At 38.7% G+C, this 19,829-nt stretch overlaps 1 protein-coding gene across 6 annotated transcripts in view; it reads left to right on the top strand.

Annotated features, from left to right (window-relative positions):
* EVC2 (EvC ciliary complex subunit 2) overlaps positions 1–19,829 on the top strand; it is a 169,200-nt gene that overhangs the window by 78,883 nt on the left and 70,488 nt on the right. For 2 of the 6 annotated variants that reach the window (XM_073342529.1, XM_073342533.1), the window contains 5 exons: positions 988–1,312; positions 3,566–3,805; positions 4,747–4,922; positions 15,631–15,790; positions 17,115–17,575. In XM_073342529.1, coding sequence (XP_073198630.1) covers positions 988–1,312; positions 3,566–3,805; positions 4,747–4,922; positions 15,631–15,790; positions 17,115–17,575 — 1,362 coding nt within the window. Of the gene's footprint in view, positions 1–987; positions 1,322–3,565; positions 3,806–4,746; positions 4,923–15,630; positions 15,791–17,114; positions 17,576–19,829 lie in introns of all 6 variants that reach the window. The other 4 variants (XM_073342527.1, XM_073342530.1, XM_073342528.1 and 1 more) reach the window with 3 other exon arrangements.

The following is a 19,829-nucleotide window of genomic DNA, read 5'->3' as shown; positions in this document are numbered from 1 at the left end:
CAGGAACCTATCCTTGCAACAAAGCCTGATGCCAACTCTGTCCACATATTTACTCAAATGACACCATCATAGGACCTAATCACATTAGCCACGCCATCAGGGGCTCGTTAACCTGCACATCTATCAATGTGATATATGCCATCATGTGCCAGCAATGCCCCTCTGCCATGTACATTGGCCAAACCGGACAGTCTCTACGCAAAAGAATAAATGGACACAAATCTGACATCAAGAATCATAACATTCAAAAACCGGTAGGAGAACAGTTCAACCTCTCTGGCCACTCAGTAAAAGATTTAAGGGTGGCAATTTTGCAACAGAAAAGCTTCAAAAACAGACTCCAAGGAGAAACTGCTGAGCTTGAATTAATATGCAGACTAGATACCATTAACTTGGGTTTGAATAGAGACTGGAAGTGGCTGGGCCATTACATGTATTGAATCTATTTCCCTAAGTTAAGTATCCTCACACCTTGTCAACTGTCTAAATAGGCTATCTTTATTATCACTACAAAAGTTTTTTCTCCTGCTGATAATAGCTCATCTTAACTAATTACAGGTTTCAGAGTAGCAGCCCTGTTAGTCTGTATTCGCAAAAAGAAAAGGAGTACTTGTGGCACCTTAGAGACTAACCAATTTATTTGAGCATAACCAATTCAACTAATCAATTTATTTGATGCATCCGATGAAGTGAGCTGTAGCTCACGAAAGCTTATGCTCAAATAAATTTATTAGTCTCTAAGGTGCCACAAGTACTCCTTTTCTTTTTGCGAATACAGACTAACACGGCTGCTACTCTGAAAACTATTGAAATTGACTCACTCTGACAAATTTGTGTTATTATTATTAGACTAATACTGTGCGATCTTCCTGCTCTGATCTGAATGCCATTCAGTAGTATAAAATCTAATGATGCTAGTTAACTTTTTTTGGTGATGGAAATTGTGTGTCATCGGAAGCCCTAAGCACTCCTAACTATATTTTACAGCTTGGAGGTAGCAAACCTGACTCGTGCAGATGCTGATCTGGAAGCCTATCGAATGCAGATGTGCAAAGAGGCGATTGCCATGTTGATGAAGAACATGGTTTTCAGACACAATGTCTCTCCTAATGTGGAGAAAAGGATGGGTTCAATTTTCAAAAAACAATTTTTTGCAATGGAGAATGAAGTTCAGGAGGAGTATAGAAGAAAGATGGTGGCTTTAACTGCTGAATGTAATCTAGAGACTAGGAAAGAAATGGAGGTTCAGCACCAACGAGAGAGAGCTGCAAATGATGAGGCTGAAGAATTAATTAAGCGACTGAATGAGAAGGTAAATCAGGTATGAAAGTAACATAACAATTTGTATGGTTACCCTTTTCCTACTATTGCATGTTATTTTTCCTGTGGTTTCTCTTTTAGACTGTAATGGCCACACTGGTTTTGTTTTCTTGCTATTGTAGCTGCCTAGTGAGAATTCCAGTAGTCTTTGAACATTTCACCCCTGTTAACCTAAAAAAGAAAACTCCCAAATTATTGTTTCATATTTGTCAAACCTCATAACTTCGATTAAGAAGATGGCTCAGAAGGAGTAACCAACACAATTTATTATTTGCCACTGGTGCTGCACTTCCGCATGAACGTGTATTCCTATGTATTGAATGTAACGTTGCTGCTGTTCAAGCTTCCCATTTTCCAGTGAGTTGTAGAGATAAAAGAATTCATATCAGGAACATATTCCCACAGACCAAGATGTGAAAACGTCCACTTCGGTGTCTTAAATTCTTTGTCACATGCTTGCATATGCTACCAAAAAAAAATCATGTTTTATTTGAATGCAGTGTACTTGTTGTTGTTTAGTGCTTTTATGGTAGTTAATAAAACTGATTTTTTGCAGAAATGGTTACTTTGATAAAAATGACCCACCAAAGATAATAGCAGCGTACAGGGGTTTGTGAGAAAGGGTTTGATGCAAGGCCTGTTGGATGGAGAAGTATTGTATGAGGATGCAGGTTGGTGCAGACCTGTTGAGCTCTTCCATAGGAACAAATAAGTATATGAGCTGTGACTCTTGGGAGGGTTTGCTTTTATTTTGACACATTTACACTAGCAGATAGGACTCAGCTGAAATTTGCTGGCCATGCCTCTCGTTGAAGCTGCTCCAGCTACCTTTCCAGCATTGTACCTTTTCTAGTGCTTTGTCCAGTTTGGTTTTAAAAGTCCCAAGTGATGGGAGACACTAAAAGATCCTGGCTTAAGGATAGGGGCTGGGGAAGAATTCAAAGCCAGACCCTTCAGTTCTTGTGCTGATCCACTTATCTCCTTCCTCCCTCTCCTCTGCTTACCCCTCAACTGTTGTGCTCTTTGCACTCAGAGAAGCAGAGAGAAGTGGACTAAAATCTATTAAAGAATCTTTACTAGCTTTAGAGATACTATATTTCATGTCATTTACTTTTCCTCTGGAATGTGGAGGAAAGTGGCATTGCAGGGGAATAAAACGAAGCAATCCAAAGTGGAGAAATGTGGGTGAGACACCAGATGCAGAAGAAAAGGAGTACTTGTGGCACCTTAGAGACTAACCAATTTATTTGAGCATAAGCTTTTGTGAGCTACAGCTCACTTCATCGGATGCATAAAGAGGAAAATGCAGTGAGGATGTTTTATACACACAGACCATGAAAAAATGGATGTTTATCACTTCAAAAGGTTTTCTCTCCCCCCCACCCCACTCTCCTGCTGGTAATAGCTTATCTAAAGTGATCACTCTCCCCACAATGTGTATGATAATCAAGGTGGACCATTTTAACAAGAATGTCTGAGGAACAGTGGGGGGGGAGGGGTAGATGTGCAGGTGAACGAGCCTCTGATAGTGTGGCTGATTTGTTCACCTGCACATCTACCAATGTGATATATGCCATCATGTGCAAGCAATGCCCCTCTGTCATGTACGTTGGTCAAACTGGACAGTCTCTACGTAAAAGAATAAATGGACACAAATCAGATGTCAAGAATTATAACATTCATAAACCAGTCGGAGAACACTTCAATCTCTCTGGTCACGTGATTACAGACATGAAAGTTGCGATATTACAGCAGAAAAACTTCAAAACCAGACTCCAGCGAGAGACTGCTGAATTGGAATTCATTTGCAAATTGGATACAATTAACTTAGGCTTGAATAGAGACTGGGAGTGGTTAAGTCATTATGCAAGGTAACCTATTTCCCCTTGTTTTTTCCTACCTCCTCCCCCTCCCCCCCCCCACTGTTCCTCAGACGTTCTTGTTAAACCCTGGATTTGTGCTGGAAATGGCCCACCTTGATTATCATACACATTGTAAGGAGAGTGTTATGGATAGATGAACGGGGCTTTTCTGTTGAATATTGAAAATATGATTTAATGTTAATATTATTTTATTTCAAAATAGCTGCTCATTTCAGATCACTTAAAGAAGAATGCGCGTAGTAAGCATTGAATACATGTGAGCTTAGTCTCAGTAATACATTAGTCTCAGTAATATTGGTACTTTTAAAATATATTAAACACGGGTAATCATTTGGATGTTCTTGTTTTTTGTCCTCTCCCAGTCTGCTATAGAATACAGATGTCTTCTGGAAAAAATTCACAAACTTGAGCAGAGCCACATGAAGAGGTTCCTTTTGGTGAGGCAGGAGGAGTACTTTGCGAAAGCTTATCGACAACTGGCTATTTTCCAGAGAACAGAGCTCCATAATATCTTTTTTACACAGATAAAAAATGCCATTTTCAAGGGAGAATTGAAGTTAGAAGCAGCCAAAGCATTAGTGCAGGATTACTCTAAAATACAGGTAATGATGTAACTATTCCACTCTTTAACTTCCCAACAGATAGCGATCACATAGTAATGTTTGTGAAATGTTTCTCTAATTATCTCCACTTGTAGAACTTTGCCATGTTATCACTTTTATAACTGATTGACAATAGAAATAAGATGCAAAACTACAGTCCCATAATTTTGAAATTTTAAAGTCTAGACAAAAATTATTAATTCATGTACATAACCGTTCCCAGTAACGATGGGAGTTGTGCATGTTCATTCAGGCAGTCTGTTCCAGCTAATTGGGTTTTACATTACAAATCTGAATAAAACTTGACCTGTTTTTTAAATTCTTCAAAGGTGCTTAAGTGACTTAGACCCTAAGACTTAGGATCCTAAGTTACATAGGCACTTTTGGAAATTTCACACTATATCTTAAAGTGAAAATTGCTCTAGGGAAAGAGAATGTTTTTTGTTTCTTTAAAAGAGCATGGCTCTGCGTATGCTTTCTACTGAGCATAGCGCCTACTACCCTTGGGCCCCAGTTCAGCAAGCATGTGCCTAGTTTAGGCACATGAGTAGTCCTGCTAAAGTCAACAGGACTGCTTATGTGCTTAAATTTAGGCACATGCTTCAAGTATCCTGTTGAATCAGGACCCTGAGTAGTCTCATTGGCCTCCATGGACTACTCTGGGTAGTAAGCACCGTGCTCAGTAGCTGGCTGTTCAGGCCCAAAGATCAACAAACTGTGTTAGACTGATGCAACTGTAATAACATGACACAATCATCTAATTTACAATACTTTTAACTAACTTGTATGGAAGTTCACTGTTGTTTTTTATTTGTAAAGGCTGTTTAATATTATTATTTTCTAATGCACAAAACTGGTCTAAATAGCACTCTCTCCGGTGTTAGTTAAAATGAATGTAACTTCTAATTAAGACATATATGTGTTCACATTCTTTCCTGTAGGAGGACATTGAAGAGCTAATGGATTTTTTGCAGGCTAATAAGAAGTATCATCTGAGTAAAAGATTTGCTTTCAGAGAGTACCTAATAAATAATATACATTTATGGGATTCTCAAGCCTCTTCTCTCTTGAACACAGCAGCAAGCCAGATAACAAGTCTCATTAACAAGATGGAAAGGTAAATATAATCTCTATTTTAACTATTCCTGGTGTCTCCACTCCTACATTATCTGAGTGACCTGTGGTATTCCTCAAAAATAATTTTAGCTATATCTAATAAAGGTTAATGAATAGAATTTAAAAGTTTACTGAGAAGATTTATTATTTTTAAAATAATTCAATGAATATTTAGTAGCTACCATATTGGTTATTCAGCATCAGAGTGTAATATACTGTCTTTGGCCTTGATCCCACAACACAGAAATACTGCTGTCTCACATACCCGGTTAGAGCTCATTGACTTCAGTGAGGCTCTAAATGGGTACATCAGTTTATTTCTGTGCTGCATGTTACAGGATCAGGGTCATTGTGTGTGAGTGACTAATATTGCCCTCTGGTAGCAGTCCCACTGAGAGAATAAGGTACTTTCTACTAATATTAGTGGCTAGAGAGATTCTTTAGCCCAAGTGGTAGAAGCATGTGCTTTTGGAGCTATTAGTTAAGGGTTTTAGTCCCAACCCTTGTGTGTGATCTAGATCTGAATTATGTGTTGCTGTGAATGTGTTCAAATAAGATCTTGGTTATTTTCTTTTCTCCCAGCCTCACTCCATGTCATACAAATACATGTCCAAGAGAACGACTTCCATGTTTGATTATAATATGTGATTTGCTTAACTGGATCATTTAGTTTTAGATTGATGCAGTGTCTTATGAGTAGAGTCAGATAAAATGTTTTTGTCAGTTTCCTTGACTGATGGGAACATGTACAGTTAGACTTATTAACAGATGCCCAGATTCTGCTGCTGGAGGATTATGGCTCCCACTGAAGCCAGCAAGAGTTTGGGGCTGATTATAGATCCTTTACTTATTCAGATAGTACTCACCCATGTGAATAGCCCATTTAAGTCAATGGGAATATTTTTAATAAGAATTACTGAACAGGACCCTATGTACATGAAAATCTAGACCTAGATGAAAAGTGCAACTCTGATTCACTTCTAAATTTAACATGTAGGGTGAGGAGCTGGATATATGGTCTCAAATTGGCATGCATAAAAGTTTTCCAAAGGAAAGATGATCTCCACAGTTGACTGAGCTTATAAATAATATAATTGGTATAGATCTTTATTAGCAGACAAGCCACATGCTGCTGGGAATAGTAAAGAATAAATGTTGGCTAAAGTAATAAGTAAAAATGAATTGCAGAAAAAATATTTATTTAACTGTTTTGGGGTATTTCTTTTAGGTCATATAGGCTCTGGGCTGATTCAGATACAGTATTTGAGGATACCGTAGAAATATCCCTGAAGGTAATATGGAGACATAAAAATGATGAAATGGCGCTGGTGAAATGAACAGTTAAAATTACATGACAGTATAGAGCAGTTTGAGGGAGAACTCTAGCTAGTACCAAGAGAGCTGAAGCATCTGCTAGCCTGGCATGTGGAGAAACTACTGAAAAGTATGCCAGGAAAGTAGAATGTGTCAGTGTGCAGGAAAGCAAATTACTAATTTTTCTGTTGATCCTGTGCCCACATCTTTCTTTATATATTTTAGACATATATTGGTGCCAGTTGCCAGTCATCTGGGTGCCATGTATTGCAGAAACAAATATAAAATAGATTAATATAATCCAAACTTCTCAGCCAGTAACAGGACCATATAGACATATTACTATCTAAATTGTTTTCTTTCCTGCTATTGTTCTCAATTGAAAGGTAAAAATAATAGAAGATCTAGAGTAGGGCTGTCAAACGATTAAAAAAATTAATCTTAATTAATAGGCATTAATAGGCATTTTAATCACACTGTTAATAATAGAATACCATTTATTTAAATATTTTTGGATATTTTCTATGTTTTCAAAGATAGGATCGGGGCTCTGTACTTCAGCTCTGCTCAGGGCTCCAGTCCCGCTCAGGGCTCCGGGCTTCATCCCCCATAGGACTCGGGGCTCCAGTCCCATACAGGGTTCAGGCCTTCAGCTCCCCCTCAGGGTGCGGGGCTCCAGCTCAGCACTTCAGCGTACCCGTGGAGCTGCACACTGGGACTTCAGCCCCCATGCTGCCCGCGGAGCTGTGGGTTGGGGCTTTAGCCTTCCCTCCCTCCCCCCACCGCCGATGCATCCCTCCCAACCCAGAGGAATGCGATTAACGCATTAAAAATTAATGAGTTAATTTTGTTTTCAGTTCATTGCAGGCATTAACTGCGATTGTTTGACAGCCCTAGTTTAGAGGCCCAAAGGAAGATTGATATGAGATACCAAAAGATCATGTTCTGTATCTGCAAGTAGTGCAAAACGAACAGCACTTCATTAGAGACTGGATAACTGTTCATTTAGAGCCAAGTACCTTACCTTATTTTTGTAACCTTTGCTCTTCTGTTTAGCCACCTATTGCAATAGCTGTCACCTGTTGAGTCATGACTGCCATTAGACTGTAAGCTCTGTTGAGCAAGGACAGTCTTCCTATATGCCTGTACTCTGCTTTGCACGTTTTGGATGGTACGATAATGTATGTGCAGCTACGTGTCCAAAACCAATCTTACCACCTCCTTTGTAACGTAATGAAGACCCCACTTCTGCAGCTTGTACCCTTCCATATTTTCACATCACTTTCAAATCATATTAAGCTTTTGGTCTCCTTGAGAAAAGTTCTTTGGTTGTTCTGTAGACATTGTTACTTTGGGAAGGCCCTTAATGAGAAGCTCTAATTAAATAGGCCACTGTGCAGATTTAATCATGAATTCGTAGGAGCCGATTACTAAAATGAAGGAAGAAGTGGGGTTTATTAAACTGGAAAAGTAGCTTTAGTTCATTGTTTAATAACTGATATTGAACTTGAGATGCAAAATAAAAGAAAAATCAATGACTAGAAAAGAGAGAGAGGAGAGTTAGAAGAAAAAAATCTCAGTAGTGGAAAGGCAAGGCCTGGGTAGTTTTTGGTGGTGATACAGTGTGATATTCACGTGCACAAAATACTGCAGCACGAACACGAGTCGTAAGGAAATCCTAATGTAAAACAATGCTTTTCTCTCTCTAACTTTGCATGCTATTCATTGGCTATAATGTTCAGAGGAGTGAGGAAGAATTTACAAATTGGGGGAGGGATGCAGTTCTACTTTCCAGAGAAATCTTGCGATTGAGTTTCTTACAACAGGATTAGTTTTGCACCGAGAGCTACAAACAATATCAGCAAATGGCGTTTCCTCTCACCATATAAGTAATAGGAAGGTTGGATGGAGGATTCCCCAGATTTTTTTTCATAGTGTCAAATTTTAAATAAATTCTGCAAAGTTAGACACCCTCGCAAAACAAAGTGACATTACTCAGTTATCTTGTGTGACCCTCCTATAACTTCAGACACCCCCACACTCACGCAGCTTGTTTGCTTTCAGAAGATTGGCAAGACCTGTGCCTATTTTTTCATTCTTTGGACGTTGATATTGTAAAACTACACAATGTAGTATTTCTGAACATTCTCCAGAGTCATTCTGCTGCAGGCAAAGCTGAGAATCATGCCCAAAACCCAGAAAAAGAATAATTCCATGGTAGGTTGGCCAGAATTTCAATCTTTAATTATAAGGGGAATTGGGGAATATTTACAGACCAGAACAGAAGAAATGTTAAGAGCAAGAAAAGTCTGAACCAAAATTCTGGTCCTTTTAAATTGTATCATTAATCTCGTCTGCTTTTTCATCTTACCCTTCAACTCCCACTTCTCTCATTACAAATGTAGATGTTCCTTTATCAAAACCAGTACACAGTAGATTAGGTACTTTAAACATATATTTATGGATGGGATTAAAGGGAATTTTGAGTTGCATAATTGTTTTATATCTAGAGATGAAATTGGGAAAATATGTGGATGAGATAGAATACACATAAACAAATTCAGAGGTAGCATAAAACAGTCAAGACATAAATGCTGTAAAGGACTTTTAAAAGCAGAGCTCAATAGAACGTTTAAAATATATTGGATAAAAAGTCAATCGAGATTCATGTGAAAAAGATACTGTAAGAATGTTAACAAAATAAGTAAATGGTGGGTTTCATTATAAAACAGCCACTCTAGGACTCTAGAGAAAATTTCAAACAAAGTCTAGAGGCCAGTATTTTCAAACTTGACCATCTAAAGTTAGCATTTAAATAAGAAGCCTGATTTTTCTGGACAGCTCAGCTCCTTTTGAAAATCAAGCTGCTGATTTGGGTGCCTAAATATGGATTTACTCTAACTCTAGGTATTTGCAGTGCTGTTGTAGTTTTGTTGGTCCTAAGATATTTGAGAGACAAGGTGAGTGAGGGAATATCTTTTATTGGAACAACTTCTGTTGGTGGAAGAGAAAGCTTTTGAGTTGGTCTCTTTTTACCAACAGAATTTGACCCAGTAAAATATATTACCACACCCACTGTGTGTCTCTAACTCTAGGTATACAAGTTTGAAAATTTTGCCCATAATATAGTAGGCAAGGATGGATAGTCAGATGTCTCTGGGCCAGATTCCCTTTCCATTCTGCCCTCTTTGCATCACTCAGCGCAAAGGGGCTGGAGTCTGGCCTGGACAACCTACTGAGAATTCTGCCAAGGGTTAGGGAGCTCTCAGTTGGCATAAAGTCGGTGTAGTTGGTTCCCATGCCAACCATGCCCCTTCGCTCCCCCCATACAAACACTGGCTTAAGGGTTGAGGGGGAGTGTAGCTGCATTCTGCCAAATCTCAGCTGACCCCCTTAGGGAGCTGGGCTGAAGCAGATGTGATCTGTGAATTATGGAGCTGTAACCAGCCATAAACAGTTCCTAGGCTGCCTCCCTTTCTCTATGCTGAATGTGGAAGAGAATCTGACTCTGTCTTTTACAAAGAAATTTTATACTTTGAACATGGTTCCCTAGACGCAAGAGGACAGGTGTGACGTCTGATTAAAGTATAATTACGCAAGCCATTATTTCTACCACTGTTATATAATTGCAACGAATCTTATGCAAAGTGTAACACGTGGCCAGAAAGGGTTAAACAGCTTGCAGGCTAAGAGTATGTCTACCCTGCCCACGTTACAGCGTGGCTGCAGCAGTGCTGTGACGTGGGCAGGATAGTCGTGCTTTATCGCTGGGGGAGAGCTCTCCCAGCAATAAAAAATAACCACCTCGAATGAGGGGGGGTAGCTTTATTGCCGGGTGCACGGCTCCCGTCAATAAAGGCTGTCTATACTGCTGCTTTTCAGCACTAAAACATTTGCCACTGGGGGGGGGGTGTTTTTTCACACCCCTGAACGACTAAAGTTTTAGCGCTGAAAGTGGCCGTGTAGACACAGCCTAACTAACCATGACCTTTAAAGACATTTTAGAAAGGTATGCGAATGGAAATTAAGGCCATTCATGCTAAATAGGCTAGAACTTTGAAATGCAAACCTGTATTGTTAGAAGTGATACTAATTGTGTGTATCTTTAATTCTAGCTATGTAAATAAACAGTTCCTGTCTGTCAATATAGCTACTGATTCAGAGATCAAAAGGGAATATTAACATTTAGATGAATCTTGGGTAAAATAATGTCATTGTCTATATGTCTCTGAAGTTTATAATAGACTGCCTGATGGATAAATTGCCCTATGTTAATTTGTGTAACTACAAAATGAAAAGGAGTACTAGTGGCACCTTAGAGACTAACCAATTTATTTGAGCATAAGCTTTCGTGAGCTACAGCTCACTTCATCGGATGCTGAAGCTCACGAAAGCTTATGCTCAAATAAATTGGTTAGTCTCTAAGGTGCCACAAGTCCTCCTTTTCTTTTTGCGAATACAGACTAACACGGCTGTTACTCTGAAACCTGTAATTACTGGTGGTGTTCAGAAAGCACAAGGTTACATCAAAAGCCTATTGTTTAACCAGAACTGTGTGGTCAAGTGGATGCTAGAACACTGTATAAAAAGACCCTCAGTAACAGTAATAACAGTAATCAGAGGCCTATCCACCATTGTGCAATATGTCACTGCAATATTTTCTGCTGTTGTCTGTCCTTTAATTCATAGAGCCATTTTATTTGTATATGTGCTATTGTGAGCAGATATCTGCATTGAACTCTCTACAATCTAACCTCTTCTCTTGCTTCAGAAGATTCCACAGCTTCAGTGCCCCTCAGCATGTTAGGAGTTTAGACCATTGCTGCTAATACACATTTTCTTACATTTATGCAAGTTAAATGTCCTCTGCTGTCAAATTGTCCATTTCATTTATATATTTAAATCCATCCAGAGTTTCTCATAATCCTCCATTTTACTAAACAAATTGACTTAGTGTTATTATCATACTTTATCAACTCCTTTTACTTTTTGTTCAAAATCTATTTAATAATTTTTATCAAATACTGACAATCACCTTGGTACCCTGACATTTGACCTGTAGAACAGCCTTCGCTGTAGCTTTTTAGTTGCTTTACTGGTTCGAACTGCAGGACTGCCCTTATTCATTTATTAGTCATTTTCCTTAATAGTCTCGTGTGAGAGACCTTTTCAAAAAAGCGTTTGGAAAAATCTAAGTGAATTACATTCATGCTGCTTTATCTACCATTTTGTTAACATTTCCGAAGAATTCTCCTAGATAGAAAGCTCTTTTTATCATTTTCCTTACAAAAACTATGCAGGGCTTGACTTGTCCAGGCAATACTTGTCCAGGTGTTGTACTACTTTAACCTTACTTTTCCACTGCATGCATCCGATGAAGGGAGCTGTAGCTCACGAAAGCTTATGTTCAAATAAATTGGTTAGTCTCTAAGGTGCCACAAGTACTCCTTTTCTTCTTTTAACCTTACTGGAACTCTTAATAACTGGTTTCCCCAGTAGCACAATGAGCCCCACCATTCTGTAATTCCTGTGTTCTAGATAGTCAAAAAGGCACCAGATTAGTGACTTCACAGCTTTTTTTTCCGAACAATTGCTAGTTTTAAAGTGCTATGGCTTCATTTCGCCAAGCACTCTGCTCCTTCACACTTCATTTCTTTCATAACACTTTGATAACCTTATCCAGTCCTGGCAATTTACTGGACTTGAAGAACTCCTATTGCAGTATGAATTTCTCCATGGATTTTAATCTCTAATAAAACCACAATAATTTCCTGTGATATGTGGCCTTAAATCCTACCATCATCTACAGTAAAGTCCAAATCAAATCATTCCTCTTACTGATCTCTTTTAGTAGTGTACTTTTTATTCTTCTCCATTTAAGTGGAGTCTATTGCATCAATAAATATTTCTCCAAACAGTCCTTTGATACCCCCTTCCACCAGGTAGAACTGGGGTAGCTAAGCTACCCATTGTTGTTGTTATTGCGTCAGCAGAGCATAAGCCTTTAATGTCTTGGGGCCTGACCCCACCAGGTGCTGAGCAGCTGCTATCTGCATTAAGATTAATGACTTGCTTAGCAGCTCTTTGTGTCTGGATTTTACTATGAGGAATTACTCATTGCAATTCTGATCTGGACATCTGCAGAATACTGATCCAGTTGGGTGAAATCCTGGTCCCACTGAAGTCCTTGGCAAAACTCCCATTGTCTTCAGTGGGGCAAGGATTTCATCCATTGTTTCCATCATATGGGCTTTCTAATCAATTAGATTCCATCCCTTAGTCATTTCCACACTGGAGTGATCTGTCTAAAATAGTTGTGGTTTCCTTTACTTCTTCAGATATAATACAACTATACACAACCTAACCTACCCATCAGACAAACTATAGTTTGAAGTCTGAAGCCCTTTTGCTTTTTTTTTTTTTAATTGTCAATCATAACTCTGAGTTGCCAATTATATTGGGCATTCTAACTGGCTCCTTTTTTAATTTTGACTTTTAAGTCTTGAGCTGTAGCCTGGAGACGCTTTCATTTTTGTCTTAGAGGTACAACCATTATATTATTAGTTTCAGAATAGCAGCCGTGTTAGTCTGTATTCGCAAAAAGAAAAGGAGTACTTGTGGCACCTTAGAGACGAACAAATTTATTTGAGCATAAGCTTTCGTGAGCTACAGCTCACTTCATCGGATGCATTCAGCTGTAGCTCATGAAAGCTTATGCTTATTTGTTCGTCTCTTAGGTGCCACAAGTACTCCTTTTCTTTTTATATTATTAGTGTTATTTAGCTGACACTCTGCTTCTGCTTGAACCGATGGCTACACCTCCTTGTCTCTATTGTTTGTGTCTTTGGAAACTCAGTCCATATTCCTTTTTACTGGCCCCCTGTAGTACCCACAACTACCTACAATTTAATCTGAGTGCCTTTTAAGATTTTTACACGTAAAACAATTCCACAGAATAAATCAACTTGGAACTAATGAGATGTGTGTCTATCATCGTCCCCATAGTCAGTGTGTACTATCACCACCCTGTTCACTTAGCTGGCATGTTACATCACTTTCCCTCCACCTTTCATCTCATGGCCCCAATTCTGATTCCTGCTGCAGGCCCTTTTACTCCACCCTGGGTAGGGATTGTAAAGGGGCTGCAGAGACTCCTCGGTAATTCCCCCAGCACAAAATAGATTAAAGGTATTTAAAAGTAATATCTTGATTGATTATTATTTTGCATAACTTGCTCTTCCTTCTATCTAATTCCGCCACCCACATGTTATACTACTTTGTTTTCCCTTGTATTTGGCACAGAAAGGAGCCTAGATATGGAATTTGCAGTTCACAAAGCTGAAGGGAGGCTTGGCACTGCCCAATCTATCTGTCGCATCATTGGAATTTATAATCAATTGGTTTCAGGCAAGGACAAATATTATTTGGCTTCAAGTAGAGCACGTTGACAGTTGGTGGGATTGCTTTGTGGGCTTTTTCCCACAGAAGATTTTTTTTTAAAAAAAAGGTGATGGATGGAAGTTGAAAAAATTGAGTTCTGCAAAACTTAGCAAACCTACGTGATAAGGAGGGAGGCTGAGCTGAGCTCCTCATTAGAATTTAAAGCAAGTTTGATAGGCAGGGGATAGTGTTCTGTTGCTCATTTAATTGACTGTAAACTCTCAAACAGTAGATGGAGAAGCAAGTGCTGGCTTTGAACAGGAGCTCTCTATTCACTTTGGGTAAAATGCAAAAGCCACACAACTAAATAAATGTTCTTCAACTTCGCTTTAATTTGATTATTTTGGGAATTTGAGGTAAAATCTAACTTGGAACAAATGTGGGACAGCTAAATTCATATGGACAAATCCTAGGTAAATTCACGAAATCAATGGGAATTGGTCTCAATCCTTTCCTGAGAAAGGTCTGAATAAAGGACTACAAGATTTCGCCCACAGTCGAACTGTTGAAGTGTGTTGGAGACTTTGCCGGGACAGTGGCATGTGAACCCTATATGTTATTAGGTCCTGATTTTCAGAGGGGCTGTGCGCACACAATTCCATTTGAAACCAATGTGAGCTGCACAGTGCTCAGCCCTTCTGAAAATTGGGTACTTGGAGAATAATTGAGGAAGGGTTTGAACAAAAATCCAGTGTTAGGGATAGTACTTTCAGCCCAGGTTCCATTTTGACCCTTTTAACCTCCTTTTAGGGAATACTCAGTATTTAATATTAGAAATATTTCTTGTGAGTCATGGTAATAACAGCGAAAATCCAAAAGCCTAACCTGGTTGATTTAAGATCCTCCTTTATATCCCTATTGTTCAAAGGTATTTTGGGAACTCTTGAGTGACAAGAATAGCAGCAGTCTTTATAATGCAATTAGAGTTGTTAATAGGGAGAGACTTACCTGACTATACTTTATTGTGTCTAGCCCATGCACTCATGTGAATTAGAGAAGTCAGTGGAGTTAGACTGGTGTCATAATCTTGCAAATCTATCCTGAATCCAAAAGATGTCCTGTATGTGTAAGACTGGGAAAGTTTGGTCTGTGGAGTTGCTATATTTCTCTTTTCATCCAAAATCCTGGTAATTCTTTTGATTTATTATGAATATTGTAGAAGTGAGTGAAAGTCTTTACACAGGTTTTGCTAACTATCATTTGTAGTGTGTATAAAATTATTGTGCATGTGTGATATATATATATATAACATTTAAGGAGACTTTTTACATTTTCAGACTATAATGTATAAATATAAAACATGTCTAATTTGAAAATTCTGTACAATACCCTTCTTTTTCCTTGCATTAATCCCATCCTACACTACAAGTCCTCTCCTTCCAAAGTGCTCTTTTCAGTGCCATATCCTCTATCACACCACATGCTAACATGTTTTCCTTTATGACGTACCACCACTTCTTCTTGGGTTGGCATCTCTGTCTTTCAGTCTTGAGCCATTGGACTCTTCCTCACTAGTTGTCAGGACTGTGCTTTACATGAGGACTGTGCTTTACGTGACCAAACCACGTGAGCCTGCACTCCCTAATTTTTTCGTTTATGCACATTACTTTGAGCATCTTCTGTCTAACACTAACTCTATATATGTATGCATCTCCTTGGTTTTTTCCCCCGCCTCCCTTCCCAGTCTCCCCTCACACTCCCATTTGTTTATTCACCTCTTGCGTATTATCTATATGCTAGACTGTGAGCTTTCGGAGGCATGGACTGTCTTTGTATTATTTGCTTGCATAGTGTCCAATACAGTGGGATCCTGAGCCTTGTTAGGGGCTGTTAAGCATTACAGCAACAGAAATAAATAATAACTATGTGCCTTTGTACAAACACACACACTCAGTCTCTCTCTCTCTCTACTGTTAAGTATTCAAGGTAACAGGTATTAAACACTCTTATTACAGAGCTGGTCATTTGTCTGAAAATCATTTGGGACCACTTCTAGATCAAGCTCAGGCAGAAGTTCATTCTGTTAAACAGAAGTTGGATCATAATTTAAAACAGGAAAAGCAAAGGCTTCACCAGAAACTCGTTACTAAGAGAAGACGAGAAATGTTGCAAAAGGTAATTATGTACAGTGTAACGGTTTACCCTGGGATTATGCTGAAAAAAGCCCTGATTGAATTGAAAGATAAGGTCTAATTCTTTTATGACGATGAAGATAACAAACATCCATGCTAGGATAGTAGAGGAAAATCAGTCTTCAGAATTTTTAGTGGCATTACCACAATATACAGTAGAACCTCAGAGTTATGAATACCAGAGTTACGAACTGACTGGTTAACCACGCACCTTATTTGGAACTAGAAATACACAATCAGGCAGCAGCAGAGACAAAAAAACAAAAAGAGCAAATACTGTACAGTACTGCGTTAAACGTAAACTACTAAAAAAAAATAAAGGGAAAGTTTAAAAAAAAGATTTGGCAAGGAAACTGTTTCTGTGCTGGTTTAATTTAAATTAAGATGGTTAAAAGCAGTATTTTTCTTCTGCAGAGTAAAGTTTCAAAGCTGTATTAAGTCAATGTTCAGTTATAAAGTTTTGAAAGAACGATCATAGTGTTTTGTTCAGAGTTATGAACATTTCAGAATTACGAACAACCTCCATTCCCGAGGTATTTGTAGCTATGAGGTTCTACTGTATTGTCTTAACTGAGCAGTTATTCATAGCCTGACAACAGAAGACCAGATCATTCCCTACCATTGGGAAAACCTGCAGGTAAGTGATATACATGAAGAAAATGCTGAGTTTCCATTTGTGAAATCTGATATTTCATCAGGTCGGGATCATAGGGTTAGATTCTACCACAGTGGGACCAGGTGGCATGACCTTCCAAACCCACTGAGCTTCCAAACTCTTTGGAATAAAATGCCTTGGAGCTCTGGCAATCATGCAGAGGGCCAACACTTCCATTGTATTCTCTGTGCTTCCCACTGGTGTGGTCTTAAATGATAAATTGTGTTAAACCAAGGGTAGCTTTGGCTAGCTTTACAGTGAAAATATTGCATAGTGTAATATGAAATATCAATAAAACTTTTTTCTTTTCTTTCCTCTATTTCTTTGATCAGAGTTTGCATTTGGAATTTTACCAGTTCATTAGATTTCTGACCCTTTCAGACATTTGAAAATGTGTCAGGGCATGAGATAAATTGCACACTGCATTTTTGTTGGTGTTAGCATTCTGTCTAACTTCAACCTAAATTAATAGTGGCCTTTTGGGCACATATGAATGCAGTGCTGATAGTATGCAATGAAATTGTCATTTTGAGTATTACAAAAAACTGTTATGTATAATTTCACTTTGGTATGAAATATGTATATAGGGGATTGGAACTAAAAAGAGGTTTCTTCTATTTACCTTGTATCTTTTTTTTTTTAAATGAATCAGCAGAAAGAACAAAGAAAGGAGCAGATGTCGATAGGAGACACTTTCAAAACCACTAAAGAGGTTAGCCACTACTTGAACCACTGGCAAAAGCTCCTGACTGAACATGCTGTTGAATTTGAAGAGCTTATTGAAAAGCTTGATAATGATGCCGGTGAAGAAATAAAAGTGCTTAGATTTACTTTGACAGAGAAAGCTATTGAAGAACTTAAACGCATTCAGTATGGAGTAATCACTCAAGAACTTTTAAAACTGAGTGTGCCAAAGCCGTTCCTGCAACAAATTGTTGAGGAGCATAAAAAGGAAATTGCTATTCAAACTGAACAGCTTGAAAAAGAAGAACATGACAATAATATGGCCACTGGGGAATGGCTTGAGAATACCAGGCAAAAACTGAGCCAAGAGCTGGAACAGAGCATTGCAGAACAAAAAAAACTAAGGAGTTGGGAACAGTTAGTATTCATGTAAGTGTCTGTCCATTTTCTTTTCTTGGTTATGCCTCTAGTAAGTATGAGTTTAACAAACATGCGGGCTTAATTTTTAACTATCAATTCTTTGCTATAAACTTTGGACCTGAGTTTCACAGGTTCACAGTACCCACCACTTGTACTGCAGTCAATATGTGCTGTCTTTGCCCTGTGCTAGTGAAAATTAGACCCTTTGGTTTGTTTGGGGATTTTTAATGAAAATTCCAAGAAGCTGAAATTATTAAAGTTATAAGGGTGATTTAGAATTTTTAGGCTTTAATTCAGTGTATGCCATGCTTTATTTGCAAAACTCTCAGTATTCAGAGATTCACAGATCCCAAGACCAGAAATGAGGATTATGAACATCTGCTCTGATCGCCTGTATAACACAGGCCATAGAACTTCCCCAAAAATAATTCCTAGAGCATATCATTTAGAAGAACATCCAAACTTGATTTAAAAATTGTCATGATGGAGAATCCACCGTGACCCTTGGTAAATTGTTCCAGTGGTTAATTACACTCACCGTTAAACATTTATGCTTTATTTTCAGTCTGAATTTGGCTAGCTTCAAATTCCAGCTGCTGGATTGTGTTATACCTTTCTTTGCTAGACTAAAGAGCCTATTATTAAATATTTGTTTCCCAGGTAGATACTTATAGACTGTGATCAAATCACCCCTTAACTTTCTCTTTGTTAAGCTAAATACAGTGATCGTCTCCAAGAGCTCAAACTAAGGCATGTTTTCTAATCCTTTAATAATTCTTGTGGCTTTTCTCTGAAACCTCTCCAAATTATGAACATCCTTCTGGAATTGTGGGCAGCAGAACTGGACATAGTATTCCAGCAGTGGTCACACCAGTGCCACATATGGAAGTAAAATAACCTCTACTGGAGATTACTCTGTTTGTGCATCACAGGATCACATTAACATCACAGGGGGAGCACATGTTCATCTGATTATGCACCACGACCCACAAATCTTTTTCAGAGTCGCTGCTTCTCAGAAAAGAGTCCCCCATACTGCAAGTGTGGTCTACATTCTTTGTTCCTAGATGCATACATTTATATTTAGCCATATTAAAACACACTTTGTTCACTTGTGCCCAATTTACCAAATGGTCCAGATTGATCTGAATCAGTGACCTGTGCTCTTCCTTATTGACTTCTCCTCCAATTTTTGTGTCATCTTCAAACTTTGAGTGATGATTTTATGTTTTCTTCCAAGTCACAGATAAAAATGTGGAATAGCGTTGGGGCAAGAACTCATCCTTGTGGGACCCCACTGGAAACACACCCGCTTGATAATGATTCCCCGTTTACAGTTATATTTTGAGACCTTATCAGGTAGACAGTTTGTAATTCATTTAATGTATGCCATCATGTTAATTTGATATCATTCTAATTTTTTTAATCAAAAAGTTGTGCAATAACAAGTCTAACCCCTTACAGAAATCTAAGTATGTTACGTCAACACTATTACCTGTATCAACCAAACTTGTAATGTCATCAAAAAAAAGGTATCAGGTTAGTTTGACAGGATCTGTTTTTCATAAACCCATGTTGAGTTGCATTAATTTACATTACTCTCCTGTAGTTCTTTATTAATTGAGTCCTGTATCAGCCACTGCATTATCTTGCTCAAGATCTCTGATAGACCTGTAGTGACCTGGGTCATCCCATTTGCCCTTTTTAAAAATCGGCACAACATTATCTTTCTTCCAGTCTTCTGGAACATCCACAGTGCTCCAAGACTTACTAAAAATCAACATTAAAGGTCCAGCAAGCTCCTACCCCAGCTCTTTTAATACTCTTGGGCGCAAATTAATCTGGACCTGCTGATTTTAAAATGTCTAACTTTAGTAGCTTCTGTTTAACATCGTCCAGAGACACTAGTGGGATGGAAAGAGTGTTATCACAATATGATGAGACTATATCATCTGTTTTTCCCCAAATACAACATAGAAATATTTATTGGCAAGTAAGAGAAGTGCAGAGGAGGCGATTGCGGCCCTACCCGCCTCCATCCCGCAGGAGGACTTCAGGGCCCACCAAGAACTCTTAAAGAGGGTGGCAGCAAGCCTCCACCTCCAGGCAGAGGAGATGGAGGAGCCCTGGGTCTCCCTGTTTAACGTTTTGTCCCCATCGGTGCCAGGTAGGGTGGCCTTGCCTCTCCATGAAGGGGTGGCTAAGATTTCAAGTGCCCTGTGGCAAACACCGGCCTCATTGGCTCCCATCTCTAAAAAGGCAG

The sequence above is a fragment of the Lepidochelys kempii genome, chromosome 4, assembly GCF_965140265.1.
Source record: "Lepidochelys kempii isolate rLepKem1 chromosome 4, rLepKem1.hap2, whole genome shotgun sequence".
Lineage (NCBI taxonomy): Eukaryota > Metazoa > Chordata > Testudines > Cheloniidae > Lepidochelys > Lepidochelys kempii.
The sequence above is the reverse complement of the archived record's forward strand: the minus strand, read 5'-3'. Positions and strand labels throughout refer to the sequence as shown.